At 38.5% G+C, this 21,331-nt stretch overlaps 1 protein-coding gene across 13 annotated transcripts in view; it reads right to left on the reverse strand.

Moving 5' to 3' along the window:
* The window catches only part of LOC149119780 (trimethyllysine dioxygenase, mitochondrial-like), a 110,969-nt gene that overhangs the window by 47,359 nt on the left and 42,279 nt on the right, over nt 1-21,331 (reverse strand). For 10 of the 13 annotated variants that reach the window (XM_089324593.1, XM_089324595.1, XM_089324592.1 and 7 more), the window contains 3 exons: nt 20,025-20,201; nt 5,698-5,977; nt 2,803-2,922 (listed from right to left, as the gene is read on the reverse strand). In XM_089324593.1, coding sequence (XP_089180719.1) covers nt 2,803-2,922; nt 5,698-5,977; nt 20,025-20,201 — 577 coding nt within the window. The remainder of the gene's footprint in view (nt 1-2,802; nt 2,923-5,697; nt 5,978-20,024; nt 20,202-21,331) is intronic. The other 3 variants (XM_089324600.1, XM_089324599.1, XM_089324602.1) reach the window with 2 other exon arrangements.

Raw genomic sequence — 21,331 nt, forward strand, 5'->3', positions numbered from 1 at the left:
ATCTCTAAGGTCGAAAGCGAAAGTGAAAGCTAGAACAAACAGACTCGGATGCGGACTGTGGGGAGAGGCCAGGAGAAATGAGGGAGGAATATCGTTGGAGGAAAGTTTGGGGAAACATACCGGGTAGAGAAAAATGTTAGGGAAATTGAAGCCGCAGGGGCCAGGCCAAGGCGGAAACGAAAGCCACTTTGGGATTCTCAAGTTAGCCCGGGAATGGGGGGCAAAAAGTTGAAACCAGAAGCTGAAACGTAAGCCAGATTGGGATCCGTCTGATTAGCCCGGGGAGCAAAGGACGGGAAGCCAAATCGTGGGGCGGAGACGTAAGCTGGGTTGAATTCGCCAGGCTAGCCCGGGGAACTTGGATTGAATGCTAGTGGCGGACACGTAAGCTACGCTGTGTGACTCGCGGAAGCCGCCACGTGCAGAGAGAGCACGGGGCGTGAATAGATGGGGAACGCGGGGCTGGCGCGAGGCCGTGGTTCAGACGCGAAAGGGTTAAGTGCGAGACCGCGGAGTGTGCGCGCAAAGCCGAGCCGCGCGGATGGGAGAGACGTGGGCTGAAGCGGCTCAGCCGGAAGGCCGCCGAGAAATAGCCTCGGGGCGGAGCCTGCCGGCAGGGCGAGGCGCCGGGAGGCTGCGGGGATAAGAGAAACAGAAGTTTTAGAAGTAAAATGAGAGAAATAGGAATGCTGGCAGAAGTAAAATAGGAGAAATGGGAATGCCCGGAGATAGAGAAATAGAGAAAGAGAAAGGCCTCCCCACAACCCAGCAATGTGAGAGCTTGGATTCGGTCTGCCTGATTGAGTGAGGCGATGAGCACCTGCGGCGGCTGGCAGCTTATGCGCCGCAGGTCACCGAAGACAGGCACGAATTAACATCAGTAAGGCCTCCCCACAATACAACAATGAGAAAGCTTGGATTCAGTCTGCCTGATTAAGGCGGTAAGCGCCAGCAAGCAGCTCGACCAGAGTATGAGCTGCAGGTCACCGAAGATAGGCACGAACCAACACTAATAAGTCTCCCCCACAATACGGCAATGAGAAAGCTTGGATTCGGTCTGCCTGATTAAGGCGGTAAGCGCCAGCAGGTGGCTCGACCAGAGTATGAGCCGCAGGTCACCGAACACAGGCACGCATCAGCGCCTAAAAACCTCCTCACAACATGGCGAAGAGAGGACCCGGATTCGGTTTGCCTGATTGATAGGACTTGTAAGAACCTGTGGCAACTCTAGCAAGTAGAGCAGAGTGTGTGCCGCGGGACACCGAAGACAGGCGCATATCAACGCCAAAAATAAAAAGAAAGGGGGATCTGTGGGGAGCAATCCGGACTGGACTGAGTTACTGGAATTAAGACTTATTCTATGCATCTGCTCTCCCACAACATGGCGCTGGGAGAGAAGTAAACAGCTTCCGCACAGCTGCCTCCAGTTCAACCAATAAGCTGTAGGACTTGCTCCTGATTGGAGGAGAGCAGCGTACTCGGCGTGTGGGCAGCCGAGTTAGGATTGGCGGAGGAGGACTATAAAGGAGGAGAGAGACGGCATGCACCAGGAACATCTAAGGGGAACATCTAAGGGGAACACCTGTGCAGCTCCCCGAGAAAGCCGGCCGGCGGTGTGCTGCTCCCCTGCGGAAGTGGGGAATGTGGCCAGGGGGAACTGCCCTTCCACGGAGGTGGAAGGGACAGTAGCCAACCCGGGAAGAACCAGCAGCAAACCCGGGGAGGGCCGAGCAGACGAAAGAACAGCGCAGGGTCCTGTGTCGTTCCTCCACGAAGAGGGGGAGTGACAGTGTATATATACCATCATTTCTTTATTCAGCCAACAGTTAATGGACATCTGGGTTCATTCCATATCTTAGCTATTATGAATTGTGCTGCAATGAACATGGAGGTACAGAAAACTCTTTCATATACTGATTTCTTTTGGTTTGGGTAAATTCCTAGGAGTGGGATGGCTGATAGGTCTATATTTAGATTTCTGAGGTATCTCCATATTGTCTTCCACAGTCATAACCTGAACTTTGAACCACTACAACTATACTGCTAATCTACTTTGTCCTTGCCATTTAATCAAAAGAGTTAAATTAAAAGCACAGTTTCTTATCTCTGGTGATGGTCATAAGGGAAGAGTTAGTCAATATTTGAACCTCAGCCTCTATCCAGCTGCTTCTCATCCATTTTCCTCTTTCTTCCTTTCTTCATCCTCTAGAATGAGGATGCAGAGTTATAGGTATCTCCATACATTTATAACACTGAGCAGGATCTCTGAAAGCAGGAAAATTAAGTATGATATATATCATATTTGGCTCAGTAGCTTCTGAGTCTATGTTAAAAAGGCTATTTCTCAGTCATTTATCCTCTCAATCTTCTTGTAAATCAGATTTAAAATTCTCTCAATACCATACCCAAAGCAGTCACATTTGTAAGGGTTGACCTCTTTGCAATAATTTAATAACTAGATGCAGGAAAAGTATGCAAATTCCAAAACTAACAGTTAACCTGTACTTTTTTTTTGGTAAGTTAAATTTACTTTGAGAAAAACAATTTTAACAAAACTAAAACTACATTTATGAAGTAAGGAGGGTTTTTAATCACTTAATATTTTTATTCCCATGAGTATGAAGAAGACTGAGCTAGGGTATTTCAAAAAGATCACATCTCTAGCGGAAGAGAAAAAAAAACAGTCATACAAATCTGGAGCAGCAAATGTGATTTTGGTTCAAAGAGACTGGAAAATGACTAAGAAGTCATTCAAGATCATCACATGTAAAGATGCTACTCAGTAAAGTCTATTCCACCTACCCACAGGGCTCTTGAAAATAGGTAGTGTCAGTGTGCCTATCCAGAGCTAGCTTCGTGTATGCAGTGTCACCTCTGGAGAAGTCTGAAGTGAAATGCCACATCCTCCCATAGATAGTTTCTCTGTCAAATGAAATAAAGGAAGATCTGTTAGCTATTGGAAATTATCATTCTTGTCTCCCAAAAACTCTTTCCAGTACTTTCTTAATTATTTAAACATAATAACACATTTTTTGTTTCATATTTCCATCCACAAGGTAAAAATGAGAGTTGAACACCACATCAGGTTTGACAAATCTGTTACTGGTTAATATTCTAAGAAGTTGATGGGAAAACTTGAAGTATAACGTATTCTGAAAGCTTGGAGTATTAACCTACGCTTCGATGTGTCCACTTTTAATAGCCTTTACATTCAGGATTCCTCCAAGTGCTCATCTTCCTTTCATAAAAAAAGATAATATAGTTGCTTCTAGCAGTGATTTTTTTTAAAAAATGTATTATTGTTTTATTTTTACAGCTCTTGTCTTTTTTTTCTTTTTTAACTTTTATTTAATGAATATAAATTTCCAAAGTACAGCTTATGGATTACAATGGCTTCCCCCCCATAACTTCCCTCCCACCTGCAACCCTCCCCTTTCCCGCTCCCTCTCCCCTTCCGTTCACATCAAGATTCATTTTCGTTTCTCTTTATATACAGAAGATCAGTTTAGCATATATTAAGTAAAGATTTCAACAGTTTGCTCCCACACAGAAACATAAAGTGAAAAATAGCGTTTGAGTACTAGTTATCAGCTCTGTCTTTTATTAACATTATTTCTTCAATAAAGATGTAAACTTTCTAATATCTTGGATACTCCAATTTTCAAGGGTGATTGAAAAATTTCCATATTCTTCATGTTACACAGAAGTAACTAATGTAGACACTCACTCATCTTTTGGCAATAGAGAAATAAGGAAAGAAAAAGGGATAGTTTTACTGAGACTTGCTATTATCATTTTTGTATCTATCCTTGAGGTATACTTCATATTTTTTTCAACTTCCCATTTTATTTTTCATTTCCTGAGGTAAAAATAACAATAAAGAGGAAATTTTCAACAATGTAAAATTCATAAAAGACTTAGAATAGTCTCCTAACTTTAATTCTTTTTTAAAAATAATTTTTATTTACATAAAGTAAAAAATTCATGTATTTCATATATACAGAATTAGGAGCATAGTGACAGTTCCCACCCATGCTCCCACCCTCCCTCATCCCTCTTTATTTATTCTTTCTTTTAATTTTTACAATGATATACTTTCAATTTATTTTATAATCATGTGCTTAATCCTCCACTAAGTAAGAAATTAAACAAATGGAAGAAAAAAAATCACTGTTACTCAACAGTAGAGACAAGGGCTCTTGTAATTATTGTCCTGGTGGGTTCAGATCTGAATAAAGGTCACTTTAATATTTTAACTTTTAGAGTTCATCTTCTGGGAATGCCAAGTCTAAATGGGCAATGATCTTTCTTTTGAACTAAAATTGCCAAAACCTTCTAAATTTCTTGCTTACCAGTACAGTTTCTTTCACTCGAAAGTTCTCACTTTGTTTCAAACAGAAAGACTTAAATGTTGTTGACACAGAGCAAATGACACAGCATACTGTCTGCTACACAATGAACTATATCTGGGACTTTTTAAGTAAAATGAAAGTGCTAATTATAGTAATGTAGATTTCTATCACATTTAACAACACAGATCAATCTATATAACACCTAGAACTGCAGAGTGGTAATAAAAACAGCACTGTTTTTAGACCAAGGAAACAAACTATTTGAATTCCAGTTCTATTTCTTACTAGCAGAGCAACCCTGAGAAAACTACTTACTATATCCGAGTGTCAGGTGCCTCATCCAGAGGACAGGGGATAAAACACACATTTATCTGGACTACTATAATGACCCAAATTAAATATAGATCCGAATTTGTTGGTTAAGTGCTGTACAATGTGGTAAGGCAGTATTATTAACAACTTACTCCTCATGTAGGATCTCTGTTCCTTAGTGTGCTGTACATTGAGATTTAATGCTATAACTAGTACTCAAACAGTATTTTTCACTTTATGTTTCTGTGTGGGAGCAAACTGTTGAAATCTTTACTTAATATATGCTAAACTGATCTTCTGTATATAAAGAGAATTGAAAATGAATCTTGATGTGAATGGAAGGGGAGAGGTAGTGGGAAAGGGGAGGGTTGCGGGTGAGAGGGACGTTATGGGGGGAAGCCATTGTAATCCATAAGCTGTACTTTGGAAATTTATATTCATTAAATAAAAGTTTAAAAAAAGAGGTAATCTAACCATTAGAAAAAAAAATAAAAATCATTCACAAGTTGATGGACAAAAAAAAAAAAAAAAAAAAACTCGCCTCTGAATCAAACCTTAGCAATCATAGAAAGTCAAGAATGGATGATCTTTATACACCGACTTATTTAATCCTCTTCTGAGCAGATGGGAATGTATACAGGTCAGTGGAGGAGGGGGAATTGAGAGTGTTTATGTGTGTGTGTGTGTGTGTGTGTAAAGGACTTGCCTATTATCACACATCTTGATGGTACAACTTGGACTATTACCTAGTTACTCACACTCAGTGTTCTTTCTCATGTACAATGATACTTCTCACTTCGAGGATCACTGGTCTAGAAAAATACATCAGTGACTTTATTATATTTAACATATAAGTATCTTTAGAGATTATAAACCTAGTCCTCAAATAAAGCACTAAAAGTGGGAGTCTCCTTATTCAGATTACAAAATATTCTGGTTTGTAAACAAGGGACACCATACCTATTATATTTCTTCATTGGTACTTACGCTATAGAAAATAATTACTGTGGATTTCAGAAAACTAACTAATTACCTGATCAAGCTGATCCTTTCTGCCAACCTTGCTGTGTGCTCCTGAGTGGGAGGGACATTTTCTACAAATGCAATTCCATAGAGCAGAAAGTTTTGCAAAAACTTCTTCAGTCCCTCATTACTTTCTAAGAAGCTCTGGAAATCTACAGATGGAACTTGAGCTTGCTGGTAGATCTCGGCATTCCATAATATTCTAGGCTGGATAACCTTCTGTTTCTGCCCTTCGTAGCTGTTTTTCGCCAGCCAATCCAAATCATATCTAGTCACATGACCATCTGGCCCTTTTAAGGGGAAAATAAAATGCATTAGATAGTTATTATAAATAATATGAACAATTTATTGGTTAAAAATGCTATCCTTGGGGCTAGCACTGTGGCATAGCAGGTTAAGCTGCTATCTGCAGTGCCAGCATCCCATATGGGCACGAGTTCCAGTCCCAGCTGCTCACTCCGATCAAGCTCCTTGCTAATGGCCTAAGAGAGCAGCAGAGGATGGCCCCACGTGGGAGACCCGGAAGAAGCTCCTGGCTCCTGGATTCAGATCAGCCCAGCTCCAGTTGTTGTGACCATTTGGGGAGTGAACCATCAGATGGAAAACTCTCTCTCTCTCTCTCTCTCTCTCTCTCTCTCTCTGTGTGTGTGTGTGCGCATATCTCTGTTTCTTCCTCTCTGTAACTCTGCTTTTCAATTAAATCAATAAATCTTTTTTTTCCCATGTGTATAACCTTCTTTATTTTTTTTAACTTTATTTAAGGTATACAAGTTCCATGTATTTCATATACACAGATTTAGGAACATAGTGATACACTTCCCGCTCTACTCTCCCTCCCACTCACATTCCAACCCTTCCTCCTCCCTCTCCTATTCCCACTGTTAATTTTTACAAAGATCTATTTTCAGTGTACTTTATACTCATAGGTTAACCCTACACTAAGTAAAGAGTTCAACAAATAGTATGCTAAAAAAAAGACACTGTTCCTCAACAGTAAAGACAGGAGCTATAAACAATCATTCTTTTATAAATGCTGAGTTCTTTATTGTTTATGAAAACAGGGGCTGGTGCCATGGCGTAGCAGGTAAAGCTGCCTCCTGCAGTGCTGGCATCCCATATGGGCACTGGTCCAAGTTCCGGCTGCTCTACTTCTGATCCAGCTCTCTGCTATGGCCTGGGAAGGCAGTAGAAGATGGCCCAAGTCCTTGGGCCCCTGCACCCTTCTGGGAAGACCCGGGGGAAGCTCCTGGCTCCTGGCTTTGGATCGGCGAAGCTCCGGCCATTGTGGCCAACTGGGGAGTGAACCAGCAGATGGAAGACCTCTCTTTCTCTTTTCTCTCTCTTTCTCTCTCTCTCTTTTTCTCTCTCTCTTTCTCTCTCTCTCCTCATCTCCTTCTCTCTCTTGTAACTCTTTCATATAAATAAATAACGAAAGAAAGAAAACAAAATAAGTGCCTAGAGTGTTTCTGACATTGAAATATTTGTGGGTTGAGTGGGATTCACAAACAAATGAAGTAATAAACAAATCCCCTCAGAAGGTGAATAGATTTATGGAATTATAGCTATACAGTAAAGGACTTTCTGGAATATTCATCAAGTCATCAAAGAATGATAATCCCAGTAGGTTTTTAGCATACTCAATATTCTCTCTGCTTGCCCCCATCTCTATCTCCCAACTACAAAAGAATTCAGAGTGTTTCAGCCAGAAGAAACTAATCTTTATTTCACAGATGGAGAAAAAGTCAGTCAGTGAATCACTCATGATCACACAATTAATAAATACAAGTTGAGGATCCCTTATCTGAAGTGTTTGCAACCAGAAGTGTTTCATATTTTAGAGTTTTCTGGATTTGGGGATATTTGAATAGGCCTTACCAAAATCTGCCCAGATTTCAGATTTTCAGATTAGGGATCCTCAACCTGTGCAACAGTTGGGACAGAAACTCTGCCTTCTTGCTTATGGAAGTTCAGTACTCTTGTACGCTGTCTTCCTCTTCTAAATGATTTAGACAGGGCATTTCTGTCAAGTGATATAACATTAACAAAATGTAATAAAGTGATTGTGCCCACTATGCAGAAAAAAGTTGAAAACCAACCCCAAAATGCTCTAGAAAACCTTTAGGATAAGCAGAGGAAGAAGCAGGAGGAGTAAAAGGCTATGAATTTCCTTTTTAATTCTCTTTCTCCTTTGATAACAAAAGTAGCACACTTACTGTAAACAACTGGGGAAAGCATTAAAAAAGTATGAGAAATTTAAAAAAATCACCTCTACTTGTCATTCTAACAGCCAGATGAAACCACACTTGACAGCTCAGCATCATTTCTTCCAGTTATTTTTCTATGTATTATTTTACTTTATATAAATATTTAACATAAAACATTAAATATATTGTACCCTGCCATTGTCAATACTTTAAAAATCACTTTAGTATTTTTATCTTTATTTAATCAAAATCTTTAAGATTTAACAATCTATAATATTGTGCTATATTATATACATACACCTGCATACTATTTTTTCTTGAAAGCAGGGATAGTAATACCACATAATTTTGATTCATGACAAGGATCATAAAATGAGGAATAAAGGTATATTATAATATAGAGGGTATAATTCAGTAAAGAGGCCGGTGCCACGGCTCACTTGGCTAATCCTCCACCTGCGGCGCCGGCACCCCAGGTTCTAGTCCCGGTTGGGGAACCGGTTCTAGTCCCGGTTGCTCCTCTTCCAGTCCAGCTCTCTGCTGTGGCCTGGGAAGGCAGTGGAGGATGGCCCAAGTCTTTGGGCCCTGCACCCGCATGGGAGATTAGGACGAGGCACCTGGTCCTGGCTTCGTATCGGCGCAGCATGTTGGCCGCAATGCGCCGGCTGTAGTGGCCATTTGGGGGGTGAACCAATGGAAGGAAGACCTTTCTGTCTCTCTCTCTCACTGTCTAACGCTGCCTGTCAAAAAAAATTCAGTATAAAAAAGGGAGAGAACGATCCAACATGGGAAGTGAGGTACACAGCAGACCCATAGAATGGCAGATGTCCTAAACAGCACTCTGGCCTCAGAATCAGCCCTTAAGGCATGTGGATCCAGCTGAAAATCCCATGAGAGTATTTCAGGCATGGAAAGCCAAGACACTCTGGGGAAAAAAAGACCTAAATGAAAGATCTCCGCGAGTGAGATCCCAGTGGAAAGAACGGGTCATCAAAGAAGGAGGTACCTTTCTCTGAAGGGAGGAGAGAACTTCCACTTTGACCATGGCCTTGTCTAAATATGATCAGAGTCAGTGAACTCAGGGGGCTTCCATAGCCTTGGCAGCTCATGACAAGAGCCTAGGGTGATTACTGATGCCATAAACAAGAGTGTCAAATTGTTAAGTGAACCACAGGAGTCACTGTGCACTTACTCCTCATGTAGGATCTTTGTCCTTAGTGTGCTGTACATTGAGATTTAATGCTATAACTAGTACTCAAACAGTATTTTTCACTTTATGTTTCTGTGTGGGAGCAAACTGTTGAAATCTTTACTTAATGTATGCTAAACTGATCTGTATACAAAGAGAATCGAAAATTAATCTTGATGTGAATGGAAGGGGAGAGGGAGTGGGAGATGGGAGGGTTGCGGGTGGGAGGGACGTTATTGGGGGGAAGGCATTGTAATCTATAAGCTGTACTTTGGAAATTTATATTCATTAAATAAAAGTTAAAAAAAGAGTAACATAATGTTAAAAATAAATAAATAAATGAATGAATAAAACCCCAAATGCCAAAAAAAATTCAGTAAAGATAACATTTACAAATATCTTATCTGCATACCAAATAATATGACATCCACACATTTTTACACTATTTCTTTATATTAACTTCCACATTTGAGAGAAGAAAAGAAATTTGTCTTTTTGTGTCTGGCTTATTTCGCTTAGAATAATAATCTTTAGTTCCATCCAATTTGGTGCAAATGTCAGGATTTCATTCTCTTTTATGGATGAGTGATATATCATGATATATATACCATATCTTCTTTAGCCAGATATCTTAAAAAATTAAATCTTCATAAAAATTAATTCTTAAAGTTTGTAAAATGTATAAACTACCAAAATTTACCTAACAAATACTGTGGTGTAGAGGTTTAATTTTGGAAGACATTCCTATTATGTCATAGTTGTTATCTTTAGCCACTTTTCTCATAATTTTCTTAGAATGGAACATTTAGCAAGATAATTAAAAGTATATATCTTTAGAATTATGAAGTTATAAAGATACAGACTTTTAAGAATCTTGATATAGATACATATAACCAAATTACTCTCTAGGAAGAGTCTACGAACCATCCTTCCTTCCTTCCAACGTTATATATGTGCCCAAAAAAATTGAATGCTATTATTATTTTTTTTTACTTTTTAAACTTTTATTTAATAAATATAAATTTTGAAAGCACAACTTTTGGATTATAGCAATTCCCCCCCCCCATAACCTTCCTCCCACCCACAAACCATCCCATCTCCTACTCCCTCTCCCATCCCATTCTTCATTAAGATTCATTTTTAATTATCTTTATATACAGAAGATCAACTTAGTATATACCAAGTAAAGATTTCAACAGATTGCACCCACACAGACACACAAAGTATAAAGTACTGTTTGAATACTAGTTTTACTGTTAATTTGCATAGTATACACATTAAGGACAGAGATTCTACATGGGGAGTAAGTTCACAGTGACTCCTATTGTTGATTTAACAATTGACACTCTTATTTATGACGTCAGTAATCACCCGAGGCTCTTGCAATGAGCTGCCAAGGCTATGGAAGCCTCTTGAGTCCACGAACTCCAACCTTATTTAGACAAGGCCATAATCAAAGTGGAAATTCTCTCCCTCCTTCAGAGAAAGGTACCTCCTTCTTTGATGGCCTGTTCTTTCCGCTGGGATCTCACTCACAGAGATCTTTCATTTAGGTCATTTTTGCCACAGTGTTTTCGCTTTCCATGCCTGAGAAACTCTCATGGGCTTTTTAGCCAGATCTGAATGCCTTAAAGGCTGATTCTGAGGCCAGAGTGCTGTTTAGGGAGTTTGCCATTCTGAGTCTGCTGTGTATCCTGCTTCCCATATTGGGTCACTCTCTCCTTTTTAATTCTATCAATTATTATTAGCAGACACTGGTATTATGTATGTGATCCCTTTGACACTTAATCCTATCTTTATAATCAATTATGAATTTAAACTGATCACTTTAACTAGTAGATGGCATTGGTACCTGACAACTTAATGGAATTTGGAGTTCCATGGCACGTTTCTAGCTCTACCATTAGGGGAAAGTCAGAAAATCAATTCTTGGAGCAAGGACAGTCTATTCAACAAATGGTGCTGGGAAAACTGGATTTCCACGTGCAGAAGCATGAAGCAAGACCCCTACCTTACACCTTATACAAAAATCCACTCAACATGGATTAAAGATCTAAATCTATGACCCGACACCATCAAATTTTTAGAGAACATTGCAGAAACCCTGCAAAATATTGGCATAGGCAAAGACTTCTTGGAAAAGACCCCAGAGGCACAGGCAGTCAAAGCCAAAATTAACAATTGGGATTGCATCAAATTGAGAAGTTTCTGTACGGCAAAAGAAACAGTCAGGAAGGTGAAGAGGCAACCAACAGAATCAGAGAAAATATTTGCAAATTATACAACTAATAAAGGATTAATAAGCAGAATCTACAAAGAGATCAGGAAACTACAAAACAACAAAACAAACAACCCACTTCAGAGATGAGCCAAGGACCTCAATAGACATTTTTCAAAAGAGGAAATCCAAACAGCCAAAAGACACATGAAAAATGTTCATAATGTTATTATTTTTAAATGCATTCCTTTCTAGTTTGGCAAATTAAAGTTTTCTGTTTAAGATAAATTCTGGTAGTTTAGACTATTTTGCAAACTTTAATTAGAATCTATCTGCTTACTAATAAGACTAATAACATTTTTGTTTTTGTTAGATATCTGTATTTTTTTAATGCAAAGGTCACCAAACTTGTCTATGATCCAGATTTGGCACTTGTTCTGTAACACTGGTTTTGGAAGGCATGTACTTCCATTTGGTTACATATACTCTATAACTGTTTTCACCCTTCCACTGAAGAGCTGGATAGCTGTGACAGAGACCATACTGCCCACAAAGCCTAAAATTATTTACCATCTGGTCCTTTACAGAAAATGTTGGCTGATTTTTAATTTAATGATTTGTCTGCTCATTTCTCACATTTGAATATTAGTGCTTTTCTTACAATTTGGCAATAGTACCTTATATTATAAGTGGATTTAATCTTTTTTATACACTTTGCACATATTTTGCTAAGTTGGCTATTTTTAAATAAATCTTCCTATGTCATGCTTTTTCTTTTATTTGTGAGATAGGGAGACAGAAAGAGACAAATAGGGAGGCAGAAAGCTCCCATTTGCTGGTTCACTCTCTACATGTCTGCAATTGCCTGGGCTGGGCCAGGCCAGAGCTAGAAGCTGAGAATGCAACCCAATATGAACATTAATGTATAGCTTTTGAGTGAACACAGATTTTTTCATCTTTGGGACAAACGCCAAGGAGTGTGATTTCTTGGTTGTATGGTAGTTTCATGCTTAGAAATTTTTTTAAATATTTATGTATTTATTTGAAAGGCAGAGTTAGAGAGGCAGAAGCGGGGGCGGGGTCCTTCCATCCACTGGTTCACTCCCCAAATGGCCACAATGGCCAGAGCTGCGCTGATCCAAAGCCAGGAGCCTGGAGCTTCTTCTGGGTCTCCCATGTGGGTGCAGGGGCCCAAGCATTTGGGCCATCTTCCACTGCTTTCCCAGGCCATAGCAGAGAGCTGGATTGGAAGTGTAACAGCCAGCACTCAAACTATTGCCCATATGGGATGCAGGCACTGCAGTTGGTGGCTTTATCTGCTACTCCACAGCGGTGGCCCCATGCTTTCAGATTTTTTAAGAGACACCCAAAACTGTTTTTCCAGAGTAGGTGTATCATTTTACATTCATATTAGCAGTATATGACTGATAGAATTTCTCTGCATCATCTCCAGCATTACTGTTGTCATTTTTTTAACTTTTATTTAATGAATATAAATTTCCAAAGTACAGCTTATGGATTACAATGGCTTCTCCTCCATAACGTCCCTCCCACCCGCAACCCTCCCATCTCCCACTCCCTCTCCCCTTCCATTCACATCAAGATTCATTTTCGATTCTCTTTGTATACAGAAGATCAGTTTAGCATACATTAAGTAAAGATTTCAACAGTTTGCTCCCACACAGTAACATAAAGTGAAAAATACTGTTTGAGTACTAGTTATAGCATTAAATCTCAATGTACAGCACACTAAGGACAGAGATCCTACATAAGGAGTAAGTGCGCAGTGACTCCTGTTGTTGACTTAACAAATTGACACTCTTGTTTATGTCATCAGTAAACACCCTAGGCTCTTGTCATGAGCTGCCAAGGCTATGGAAGCCCCCTGAGTTCACCGACTCTGATCATATTTAGACAAGGCCATGGTCAAAGTGGAAGTTCTCTCCTCCCTTCAGAGAAAGGTACCTCCTTCTTTGATGTTGTCATTATTTTTCATTTCAGTCATTCAGATAGTTATAATAGTGAAATCTCATTGTGATATTAATTTTCACTTCTCTAATAGTTAGTGATGCTGAACATCTTTTCACATGTTTATTTGCCATTTGTATATAATATTTGGTAAAATATCTGTGTATGTCTTTTATCCATTTTCTAATTGGAGTTTGAGAGTTATTTAGTCTTACTCACATTTAGGACCTGAAGGTGCTCTCCTTATGTTTGACATGTAAGTCTTTTATCTATTTTGAGTTAAATTTTTTATAAGGTGTGAGACTTAGATTGAAATTTCCTTCTCTCTTCCATGGACATTTAATTGCACCAGCACCAATTGTTGAAAAGTTTATACTTTACTGAATGGCTTTTGCCAAAGATCAGTTGACTATATTTGTGAGCATCTATTTCTAGGATTTCTATTCTATTCCATTGATCTATGTGTCTGTCTTTCCAAAAATAACACATTGTTTTCATTACTTCAGTGACCAGGAAGTGATTCTTCCCACTTTATCTCATGTTTATGGATCGCAACAATTAATATTGTTAAAATGCTCATACTACCCTGAGAAACCTATAGATTCAATGCAATCCCTAAAAAAATACCAATGGCATTTCTTGGCAGAAATTGTTTTAAAATTCTAAAATTCGGGGCCGGCACTGTGGCACAGCAGGTTAACGCCCTGGCCTGAAGTGCCAGCATCCCATATGGGCGCCTATTTGCAACTCAGCTGCTCCACTTCTGATCCAGCTCTCTGCTATGGCCTGGGAAAGCAGTAGAAGATGGCACAAGTCCTTGGGCCCCTAAACCCACGTTGGAGACTCGAAAGAAGCTCCTGGCTCCTGGCTTCGGATTGGCACAGCTCTAGTTGTTGTAGCCAATTGGGGAGTGAACCATCGGATGGAGGACCTCTCTGTCTCTCTCTGCCTCTCCTCTCTCTGTAACTCTGATTTTCAAATAAATAAATAAATATTTAAAAATAAAATTCTAAAATTCACATAGAACCATGAAAGACCATGAATAACCAAAGTAATACTGAGTAAAAGGAAAAAAAGATGGAGACATCATATCATCTGACTTCAAAATCTATTAAAATGTTATAGTATCCAGAACAGCATGGTATTGGCATAAAAAGACACATAAGACAATGGAACAAAATAGAGAGCCCTGAAAAAAATACAACTGATTTTTGACAAAGGTGTCAAAAACACTTATGTGAAAAAGGACACTCTCTTCAACAAATGGTAGTGGGGAAATAGGACATCCACTTGTAGAATAATGTATCACTCACCATAAACCAAAATTAACTCAAAATGGATTAAATAATTAAGTGTAAGATCCCAAACTATGAAATTACTAGATGAAAACACAGGAAGATACTTCCCATCATTGGGTGCGACAAAGACTTTTTGGAAAAGACCCCAGAAGAATAGGCTACAAAAGCAAAAAAATAGACAAAATAAAGAGCTTTTGTACAGCACAGGAAACAATGGGAAAAAACCATAAACTAAAGAAAATATTTGCAAACTGCACAACTGGTTAATACTCAGAATTTATAAGAACTCAACAGCAAATGGAAAATGAAACAACCTGATTAAATATTGGATAAAACACCTAAATAGACACTTCTTAAAAGAAGACATACATGCTGAGTGAAATAAGCCAGTCCCAAAAGGACAAATATCATATGTTCTCCCTGATCGGTGACAGCTAACCAAGCACCAAAAAGGAAACCTGTTGAAGTGAAATGGACACTATGAGAAGCAATGACTTGATCAGCCCTTGTCCTGACTGTCAAGGAACAACTTAATACTTTATCCCTTTTAGTATTTTGTTTTGTTCTACTTAATACTATTGGTTGAACTCTGTAATTAACACACAATTATTCTTAAGTGTTGAAATTTAACTGAAAAGTGATCTCTGTTAAATATAAGAGTGGGAATAAGAGAGGGAGGAGATGAACAATTTGGGACATGCTCAATCGGACTTACCCCAAATGGTAGAGTTAGAAACATGCCAGGGGATTCCAATTCAATCCAATCAAGGTGGCATGTACCAATGCCATCTCACTAGTCCCAGTGATCAGTTTCAGTTCACAATTGATCATAATGAAAGGACTAAGAGTCAAAGGGATCACATAAACAAGACTAATGTCTGTTAATACTAGCTGATAGAATTAAAAAGGAGAGAACAATCCAACATGGGAAGCGGGATACACAGCAGACTCGTAAAAGGGCAGATGTCCTAAACAGCACTCTGGCCTCAGAATCAGCCCTTAAGGCATTCAGATCTGGTTGAAGAGTCCATGAGAGTATTTTAGGCATGGAAAGCCAAGATACTCTGGCAAAAAAAGGACCTATATGAAAGATGTCTGTGAGTGAGATCCCAGTGGAAAGAACTGGCCATCAAAGAAGGAGGCACCTTTCTCTGAAGGGAGGAGAGAACTTCTACTTTGACTATGACCTTGTCAAAATAAGATCAGAGTTAGTGAACTCAAAAGGCTTCCCTATCCTTGGCAACTCATGACTAGAGCCTAGGGTGATTACTGATGGCATAAACAAGAGTGTCAATTTGTTAAGTCAACAACAGGAGTCACTGTGCACTTACTCCTCATGTAGGATCTCTGTCCTTAATGTGTTGTGCAATGTGAATTAATGCTGTAACTAGTACTCAAACAGTACCTTACACTTTGTGTTTTTGTGTGGGTGCAAACTGTTGAAATCTTTACTTAATATATACTAAATTGATCTTCTGTATACAAAGAAAATTGAAAAGGAATCTTGATGTGAATGGGATGGGAGAGGGAACGGGTAAGGGGAGGGTTGTGGGTGGGAGGGAAGTTATGGGGGGGCCAAAGCCATTGTAATCCATAAACTATACTTTGGAAATTTATATTTATTAAATAAAAGTTTAAAAAAATGATCTATACTCATTCTTAAAAAAAAAAAAGAAGACATACAAATGGCCAGCAAGCATATGGAAAAATGCTCACCATCACTATTCACTAGGAAAATGTAAATCAAAACCACAATGACCTATTACCCAAATCCAGTTAGAATGTGTAGGATCAGAGACAAAGTGCTCATGAGGATGTGAAGAAAAAGGAACCCTTGTACACTATTGGTAGGTATATTAGACTTCACCATTATAATAAATACTTAAGAAGAGCTACTTAAGAAGGAAGGAGGTTAATCTTGGCTTATGATTTTGGAATTCACAGTCCAGGATTGGGTGGATCCCACTGGTTTGGCCATCTGGTGAGGACAGAGAATTGGCAATGGCAAAATGTGTGTGGAGGAATGATTACATGGTAACCCAGGAAGCAGACAGTGGCTGGGCCAAACTTGGCTTTTATAACCAACCTCCTTGGGAGAACTACCTTCTGAGGGCATGCTTCTAATGACCTAAGTACTTCCTCATAGGCCCGCCTCCTGATCATCATAATTGGATAAAGCCTCCACTCTCCTAGAACCACCAAACCATGACTTTGGAGTTTAAATTTGGGAGCTAAATTCTGTTCAAACCATAGCACTGTGAATGTAGCTCAATACACCCATTGTGACAAACAGTATGCGTCTTCAAAAAAAAATAATAAATAGAGAGAAAGCACTTAGGAGAATCTAGCTAACTTCACCAAGATAGTGGTGGAAAAAGGGAGCCAACCCAGAGAAAAGAACTGAGGAACAGTTTGCTGATGGAAAAGCAGGAAGTAGCATCAACAATAGCAATTGGAAAAGAAGAAAATTATTTTCTTTTCTATCGAACAAATGTTCCATTCTAGAAAGTGTGATTGATTCTCTCAGTGGACAGTTGGGTTGATTTTATTACTCCATTCTCTCTCTATATGTACTCACTGAAGTGAATTATAGGCCACAAGGCACAATCCATCTTTATTCGAGGCATTAACAGTCAGAAATATGAAACTACTAATTTGTTACTGCTTAGAAGGATTACCCCTGTAACATGAATTTGACCCAGTGGATATCATCATTATATTGCACATAATTTTAATTGCTTACACTTAAGATTCAATATTCAATGTTACCTTTTTTTCCCAGGATAGCAGGTTATGAAATGACAGAGTAAAGTACATTTAGGAAACTTTTGGCCTCAATTCCAAGGATAAAGTTTAATTTATAATTTATCAGACAGTCCAAGAATATTTTAAGTTTTATAAATAGTTAAAAAATCTTTTAATTAAATGTTTAATTATGATCCATTGATTCTAAAAGGCTGGTGTGAAAGCTATTTTCACTTTATGCTATGATTTTGAGACAATAAAATAATATTAAAGAATAAACTTACACTTAAAAAATTAAAATTAGAACTACCATATGAACCCACAATCCTACTATTGTGTGATTATATATATATATATATATATAGAGAGAGAGAGAGAGAGAGAGAGAAGAATTGTGGTTACCAGAGGCTGGGGAGCATAGGGGAAGGAGAGGAAATGGAGAGGTTGGTTACAGTTAAGTAAAAAGAATAAATCCTGGTGGTTTATTGCACAGTAAAGTAACTATAGTTAATAATAATTTATTGCATATTTCAAAACAGCTAAAAGAGAGGATTTTGACTGCTGTGTCACAAAGAAATGAGATGTCTGAAGTGATGGATATATTAATCATCCTGATTGGTCATTATATGATGTATACACGTATTGAAGCATAACATTGTACCACAAAAACTTGTACAATTATTATGTGTCAACAATAAAATAAAACTTTAAAAAAACACTACAAAATTGTGTTGGCTATTCTAGGGCCTATGAATTTCTATGTAGATTTTAGAATAAGCTTATTTATAGTTACAAAATAATCTTGCTGAGATCTTGATACAGAATTTACCAAAATGTAGTATAACCATTATGGAAAACAGTATGGAGATTCCTCAGAAAACTAAAAATGGATCTACTCTATGACCCAGACATCCCACTTCTGGGAATATAACCAAAGGAAGTGAAATCAGCATATGAAAGAGATACCTGTACTCTCATGTTTACAGCAGGCTAATTCAAAAAAGCAAAGATTGGAATCAACAAATATGTGCATTGACTGATCACTGGATAAAGAAAATGTGGTATATATACACAAATATTCAGTCATAAAAAATGAAAACCTGACATTTGCAACAAAATATATATTTGGAAATCATTATGCTAAGTGAAATAAGCCAGACACAGAAAGACAAATACGGCATTTTCTTGCTAATGTATACACAGAGATTGAAAAAAGGGTGTAAATGTCATATTACTTGATATAAAGTTATAAACATTGCCCACAGAATAATACCATGTACATTACAATATACCCTTCTTTCCCCACTTTGTGATCAGCAATTTGGGGAGAGAACCAATGAATGAAAGATCTCTCTCTCTTCTCTCTCTCTCTCCATTTCCCCTAACCCAGTCACTCTGCCTTTCAAATAAATAAATACATCTTAAAAAAAAGAAATGACATTTTATTGAGTCTTCCAACCATGAATGTGGTTTGCTTCTTCAAGTACTCAGGCCCCCCTTGATTCATTTTTACCAGTATTTTATAATTTTATCATGTATGTCTTGTATTGTTCTATCACGTATATCTTATTAGGTTTATATTTAATTATTTTAATTTATTTGGAACAACTGAATGGCTGCTTTTCATTTCTATTTCTGTATACTGATTATAATAAGTATACAGAAATGCAACTGATTTTATATGTTCATCTTGCATCATGTGGCTTTAATGAATTCACTTACTCTAGTATTTTATTGTAGATTACTTGATACTTGTTTATGTAGTCATGTAGTGTCGCTCCCCGTCTTCATGGAGGAGCGACACTGAACCCTGCGTTGTTCTTTTGTCTGCTCGGCCCTCCCCGGGTTTGCTGCTGGTTCTTCCCGGGTTGGCTACTGGTCCTTCCCGGGTTGGCTGCTGGTCCTTCCCGGGTTGGCTAACATCCCTTCCACCTCCGTGGAAGGGCGGTTCCCCCTGCCACATTCCCCACTTCCGCGGGGGAGCGGCACACCGCCAGCCGGCTCTCTCGGGGGCTGCACAGGTGTTCCCCTTAGATGTTCCTGGTGCATGCCGTCTCTCTCCTCCTTTATAGTCCTCTTCCACCAATCCCAACTCTGCTACCCACACGCCGAGTACGCTGCTCTCCTCCAATCAGGAGCAGGTCCCACAGTTTATTGGTTGAACTGGAGGCAGCTGTGTAGAAGCTGTTTCCCTTCTCAGCGCCATATTGTGGGAAAGCAGATGCATAGAATTAGTCTTAATTCCAGTAACTTAGTCTAGTCCGAGTTGCTCCCAGTTGCTCCCCACAATGTAGTAATTATGCAGTTGTTTATATAGTCAGTCATGTATCTGCACATAATGAGTTTTATTTTTTCCTTTCCAATATGTATGTATCTTATGTCTTTTTCTTGCCTTATTGTAGTGACTACAATGTTCAATATTATGATTAATAAGAATGGTGGGATTAGATTTTAAATGAGAGTAGTGAGAGCAGACATCCTTGTCATATTCCCTATTGTAGAGGGAAAGTTTTGGGCTCACTATTACATAAGGTATTAGCTGTGGATTATGATTTTATCTAAAGAGAAAAACAAGAAGCACAAAAAATGCTTCTAAAGCAAGGGAAAAAAAAGAAATGTAACTAAAAGAATGTCCTTTTTTGGAAAGGGAAAATCCAATTTTCACAATTATTCCATAGAAGAGTTACCCAAATAGTAAGTCTCCTGTCCACTTACAAGTGAAAAAGAGCGTGGTCTCATCCAAACGTATGGTCTTTGGCTTGATACATAAATCCACGCTGGCAGTGTCCAGGCTGCGCTGATGAGTCTTAGAGTTGTAGCAAGATGCTGACCGGCAGTGATCTCGAAGCCAGACATAATCAAAGCGCATCACAGTGTTAGCATACTGTAGTTCTAAGGGAAAAGATCACATTCATCAGGAACACTTATTTAGGAAAATAAAACAAAACAAAAATCTGTTGCCAGAGAACTTTATTCTAAAAGTCTTCTACCAAGATACATGTGAAATTAACAAGGTAGAGACTATCATCATTTATTAAAACATACGATAGAATTTCGATGATTCAAATGGTATGGTGTTGGTATAGGACAAGACAAAACAATGGAAGAGTATAAAAATTCCAGAAATATACCCCTACATTATATGGAAATTTCCCATGTAATAAAGTGGTAGATAAAATTACTTAGGAGATGATTTTTTAAAATAAATGCTATTTGGACAGCTAGGTATCTATTTAAAAAAGATCAACATATATCTCATATCTCTTGTCACCATATCTCATGTAGTTGTATGATCACCAGGATAAAGAGTTCTAAATTTGGGACATAAAACCATTAAAGTATTAGAAAAGGAAACATGAGTAGGTGAGGGTATATAGGAGGTCCTTGCATTATTCTAGCAACTTTTCTGTTAGTTTGAAGCTATACCAAATTTAAAACATACCCTCGGGACTGGCACTGTGGCACATCAGGTTAAGCTACCCCCCTGAAACCCTGACATCTCAAATGGGTGCCAGTTCTGGTCTCAGCTGTCCCACTTCTGATCCACTCTCTGCTAATGAGCCTGGAAAAGCAGTGTAAGATGGCCTACATGCCACTCATATGGGATACCTGGATGACGCTTCTGGTTTCAGACTGGCTCAGCCCCAGCCATTGTGGCCATCTGGGAAGTGAACTAGCAGATGGAAGATTCTCTCTGTGTCAGTCTCTCTTTCTCTCTCCCTGTAACTCCGCTTTTCAAATAAATAAATAAGTAAATAAATAAATATTTTTTAAAAATCCCACCAAACTCTTCTAGACACTCATTTTCTCATTTAGAAAAGTTTACAAAGGCAGTAAAAATTATGAAGTATCTGGGAATACACAAAAAATATTGAGGACTGATGTAAAGAAATCTATATAACTATCTTAAAGGACTTGAAAGATACTTGAACAGAGAAATATCATGTTCAATGATGGACAATTTCAATAAGGCAAAATATAAATTCTCTTATAAATTAATACAAATATTTCATCAGTTTCCA

This window comes from Oryctolagus cuniculus, chromosome X (assembly GCF_051225735.1).
Source record: "Oryctolagus cuniculus isolate XC-2025 breed Fujian yellow rabbit chromosome X, ASM5122573v1, whole genome shotgun sequence".
Classification (NCBI taxonomy): Eukaryota; Metazoa; Chordata; class Mammalia; order Lagomorpha; family Leporidae; genus Oryctolagus; species Oryctolagus cuniculus.